Source organism: Mandrillus leucophaeus, unplaced genomic scaffold (genome assembly GCF_000951045.1).
Source record: "Mandrillus leucophaeus isolate KB7577 unplaced genomic scaffold, Mleu.le_1.0 Scaffold305, whole genome shotgun sequence".
Taxonomy (NCBI): domain Eukaryota; kingdom Metazoa; phylum Chordata; class Mammalia; order Primates; family Cercopithecidae; genus Mandrillus; species Mandrillus leucophaeus.
Genome location: NW_012103199.1, coordinates 49,786 through 54,891, shown reverse-complemented (window position 1 = coordinate 54,891; position 5,106 = coordinate 49,786). Strand labels below are relative to the sequence as shown.

Sequence of the window (5,106 nt, the reverse complement as noted above, 5' to 3'; positions counted from 1 at the left end):
CTTCAGGAGGACCTACGGGGTGACCTTGATGTGGGCAGGGAGGACCTCCAGGGCCTCGGTCAACAGGTTGCGAAGGAGGCCACAGGGCCCCAGGCCATGCCCATGGGTCAGTGCCTCCGTCCACACCTACCGCCGTGGGGAGCCTGGAGGTCTCTGAGACAACTGCAAGCAAGCTGTGGGGTGGCTGCCACGGTTTCCAGAGAAATGAAGATTTAAAAGCCACAACCGCCCTGGCATGCATTTGACTCAGTTTCCCTCTGGGGGGGTGCCCTCTAGGAAAATCTTTCAATAATCAAGTTTTTATTGACTCCCGCCCAGAGATCAGTGGTGCCCACAAAACCACGTATCAACAAGACACATCTACACCACACATCAACGAGTGTACAACGCGTGTCTACACCACCCATCTATCCCATGCGTCTATACCTTGTGTTTACACCACTTACCTGTGCCACGTGCCTAGACTGCCCATCTACAACATGTGTCTACACCACCGTGGGTTTAATGCCTGCTGCTGGGTCAGCAGGGCAGGCAGGACACACAGAAGGGGCCACCAGCAGGAGCCGAGGGGCTCCAGGAGGGGAGTGACCCCGGGAGGCGTCCTCTGGGAGAACTTTGGGAGACCAAGCTGGGCTGCACGGTGATTGTGGATATGACAGGAGAGAGGCAATAAACCTCATATTCTCCAAGGCCACCTCCACCCTCCTCAGGAAAGAAGTGAAGCTGGTTCCCAGGTTGGATCCCCTCCCACTTTCTCCCCAAGCAGAAGACCAAGTGGGGGTCTGAGTGCTGGGCACACACTGTTGTGGGTCCTCTCATAGTCCGGAGCTGCTGCCCTTGGCCTGGCCCAGTGCCTCCATCCTGGTTGTGCTCAGACCTTGACCCTTAATGGCCTGGTCATCTCTGAGCGTTCCTCTGTGGCTGTGGCCTGACTGTGTGGCAGCTCGTAGACACAGAGAGGTGTCACAGGCTGCAATCCAGGCTGCCCGTGTGAAACCGGTGGACCATATCTTCGGGGCTGTTGGGGTTCCCAACTCTGTGGCCGCTGGACTTTGTTGTGTGCCGGCACTTCAGAGTCTGCAGAGAGGAATGAGGGGCCCTGGCCTCAAGCCACAGCAGAGATGTATTCCTGGACAAAGGGCCAGCAGCCCAGAGGGCTTTGAATAGGGTCCACCCAGTGGGACAGACAGCCGGGACTAATGGGATGGAGGGAGGAGAAATCCCTGAGAGCTTCCTGGAGGAGTCACTATTCAAAAGCACGTTCTAAGTGCCTGTTGGGACAGAATTGCTTACAACACCCCTCCAACCTGGTGCTTGGTTCTCCCCCTTAGCACAGGGAAGTGTTGTCACCCCAGAGGTTGCAGCTCAGAGAAGCTGGTTTTCTGGGGTGCACCCAGGTTGGGCTGCTTCTCTCCACTCTAAAGCTAAGTCTCTGCCTCAGCCCACAGGCTAGTCCAGCACCACCCTAGGATGCGCTTGCCTCTCTCTCTTGAGCTCCTCACCCTGTGGGGGATGGGGGACTCAGAGCCCCGCCCCCAGGGCCGCTGAGGCTCAGGACAATCGTTGCCTTGGCTGGATTGTTACCTAGGAGGCAGCCCCCTAGAAGAGGCCTCAGCAGGCGGGGGCCCCCTGAAGGGAGAGCAGACCTGAGCCTGAGGATGGAGGGCTCCCTGGTGCGGTGCTAACCCTGCCTTGAGACACCCCGAGAGCCGTGGGATCCCCTATTGCATCACAAAGTGGCCCTGGAGGGCTGGTCTTTATTTTGATGAGGCTGAGAAGGGAAGGCTGCGGGCATGTTTAATCCGCACGCGTTAGACTCCCCCGCTGTGATTTTCGACAATGGCTCGGGGCTCTGCAAAGCGGGCCTGTCCGGGGAGTTTGGACCCCGGCATATCGTCAGCTCCATCGTGGGGCACCTGAAATTCCAGGCGCCCTCAGCAGGGGCCAACCAGAAGAAGTACTTTGTGGGGGAGGAGGCCCTGTACAAGCTCGAGGCCCTGCAGCTGCACTCCCCCATCGAGCGTGGCCTGATCACAGGGTGGGATGACATGGAGAGACTCTGGAAGCATCTCTTTGAGTGGGAGCTGGGTGTGAAACCCAGCGACCAGCCTCTGCTCGCGACGGAACCCTCCCTGAACCCCAGGGAGAACCGAGAGAAGATGGCGGAAGTCATGTTTGAGAACTTTGGCGTGCCCGCTTTCTACCTGTCGGACCAGGCGGTGCTGGCTCTCTACGCCTCGGCCTGCGTCACGGGCCTGGTGGTGGACAGCGGGGATGGGGTCACCTGCACTGTCCCCATCTTCGAGGGTTACTCCCTGCCCCATGCAGTCACCAAGCTCCACGTGGCGGGCAGGGACATCACGGAGCTCCTCACGCAGCTGCTCCTGGCCAGCGGCCACACCTTCTCCTGCGAGCTGGACAAGGGCCTGGTGGATGACATCAAAAAAAAGCTGTGCTATGTGGCCTTGGAGCCCGAGAAGGAGCTTTCCCGGAGGCCGGAGGAGGTCCTGAGGGAGTACAAGCTGCCCGACGGGAACATCATCAGCCTCGGGGACCCGCTGTACCAGGCGCCCGAGGCCCTGTTCACGCCCCAGCAGCTGGGCTGCCAGAGCCCCGGGCTCTCGCATATGGTCTCCAGCAGCATCACCAAGTGTGATGCCGACATCCAGAAGATCCTCTTTGGGGAGATCGTGCTGTCGGGGGGCACTACCCTGTTCCACGGGCTGGATGACCGGCTTCTCAAGGAGCTGGAGCAGCTGGCCTCCAAGGACACTCCCATCAAGATCACGGCTCCCCCCGACCGGTGGTTCTCCACCTGGATTGGAGCCTCCATCGTCACCTCTCTGAGTAGCTTCAAGCAGATGTGGGTCACCGCCGCAGACTTCAAGGAGTTTGGGAGCTCCGTGGTGCAGAGAAGATGCTTCTGAAGGCCGCTTCTCGCGGGGCACAGTGGGGGGTGAACCCGAGCCCCAGCTTTGGGAGGATGTTCAATAAAGGACAAATACCGGAGCACCTGTGGCCGCCTCCACTCAGTTCCTTCTTGGGGGCGGCAGAGCCATTTCTGGCCCTGGTGGTGAATCTGTGGCTTGGTCCACACCCACTCCCCTTTGCTTCCTCCCAAGACAGCCCGGGCTGAGTCCAACTATTCCATCTGCAGTTTGTAGGAAAGTAGGGCCCTGGACCTCAGGCGAGTAGGGCACTGAAGTCTGCATTCTAAACAAGGGTCTTAGGTGGGCCGAGAGAGTCGGCAGGGAGGGTGGGGACTAGTGGGTGCGCCTGGTTCTGAGGGCTCAGCAAGAAACCCCTACTCATGTGGGCCCTTAGCTAGCATGCCAGGGCCTGGGCTCTGCTCGTGAGAGGCCGGGCGGCTGAACAGGGTGGAGGTGTCGTTCTCAGCAGATAGGAACAGACAAGAACAGAAGTCACCGTTTGCTTAGGGCCCTCTAAACTCAGGGGTCCTGCTCCCAAAGGAAGTACAAACAATCAACACTTCTGCTTAGTGAGTGTGATTCTTCTGTTTGTTTTTACTTTCAAGGATGTTTATAGCATCGTTGTTTGGGGGCAGAATGCTGGAAACAGAGTTAATGGCCATCACTAACGTTAACAGTTGAGTAAATTATGCATGGAGGGAGTTTTTCCACATTGATGTGGTGGAATTAACCCAAAATGTTATTGGGAGAGAAGTGGAAAATACAGATAACTCTTTATACATGGTCCTTCCCTTGGTTTTTTGGAAAAGAAACAGCGTCCCTTCCCCACGTCTTTGCCTGTGTCCACAGCTTTGTATGGACCCATGCCTGTGTTCTATGTGGTTACCAAGTGCACGCTCTGTGGGTTCCAGCATGTCGCAGGGGGAAGAGGGAGGGAGAGGCAATGCAGGCGGAAAAAAGAAAGGGAAAAAAAGGGCTCAAGAAATTCAGCCTGAATGAAACAAACCCATTTACCTGAAATGCGTATGTCTTTCCATCTTTACAAGGTGTATCTTTTTCCATCATTTCACTTTCAACTGACCTACGCTGTGTCGGAAGTGAGCATGGGGCTGGTCTGAAGACAGTGTATAGCTGGGTCATTTTCTCATCCACCCTACCAGTCTCTGCCTTTCGATTGGTGTATTTGGTCCATTTACCTGGTAGCCCATCGATATGCAGAATCTCAAGTCTGCCATCTGATCACTCTCTGCTGTGTCTTCTGCTTCTCATTCCTGTTTCTCTTTTCTTACCTCCCTCTGGGTTACTGGAACACGTTTCAGGATTGTGTGTTGATTTATTTAGCATGTTTAGAGTACCTTACTTTTGTAGGTTTCTTAGTGGTCACCCTGGGTATTACGCCGTATATGTGGGGATGTATATGACGTCACGAGCTACAGGCATTGACGTGGTACCACTAGAGGGAAATGTGAAACCTTCTTCTGTCCAGGACTCTTCTCCCCTCACCTCTAAAACACAGTTGTCTTGTCTGCTGTGCGAGCACTGAACGCAACACCAGAGGGGTCTGAAATTTTTCCTTCAACCATCAAAAATGATTTAAGAAGCTCATCATATTGAATCTATTGACCCCTAATCTGGGGTTCTTTTGTCCTGTCTGAAGCCCAAGACTCATTTTGCTGTTATTCCTCCTGTGTTTAGAGAGCTTCCTGCAGCCATTCTGCAAGGAAAGGACACTGGCAACAGAATCTTTGCCTTCCTTCTACTGAGGTGACTTAATTTCTGCCTCATCCCTGAAGGCTGTGTCCACTGCACGTGAAATCTGCAGGTCACAGTTTCCTTTCAGCTCTCGGGCTCCCCAGCCGCCTGGTTTCAGATCAGGCATCCTCTGTTATTTGCTGGTTTCAGATCAGGCATCTTCTGTCACTCGCTGGGCTCCCCAGGTCAAGGGTCAGGTCTCTGTGGCTGCTTCAGAGTTTTCACTGTCTCTAGATTTCAGAAGTTTAATTTTCATGCATCTTGGGGTGGATTTCTTTGGGCTTATCCCTTCACCTTTTCCCACCTCATGAATGCTGGGGGTTCACCTCCCTGCAGGGAGCCCACTGACCCTAAGGGTCAGGCTGAAGTGGTGGCGATGAGACTGGCTCACACCACCTGGCTCAGCCTCACTGCTGCTGCTGGG

At 55.3% G+C, this 5,106-nt stretch overlaps 1 protein-coding gene across 1 annotated transcript; it reads left to right on the top strand.

Moving 5' to 3' along the window:
• Positions 1–1,587: 1,587 nt before the first annotated feature.
• Positions 1,588–3,009, top strand: ACTRT2 (actin-related protein T2). The gene has a single exon (XM_011987213.1). The coding sequence runs from the start codon at positions 1,794–1,796 to the stop codon at positions 2,925–2,927; it is 1,134 nt and encodes a 377-aa protein (XP_011842603.1). The 5' UTR covers positions 1,588–1,793; the 3' UTR covers positions 2,928–3,009.
• Positions 3,010–5,106: the final 2,097 nt, after the last annotated feature.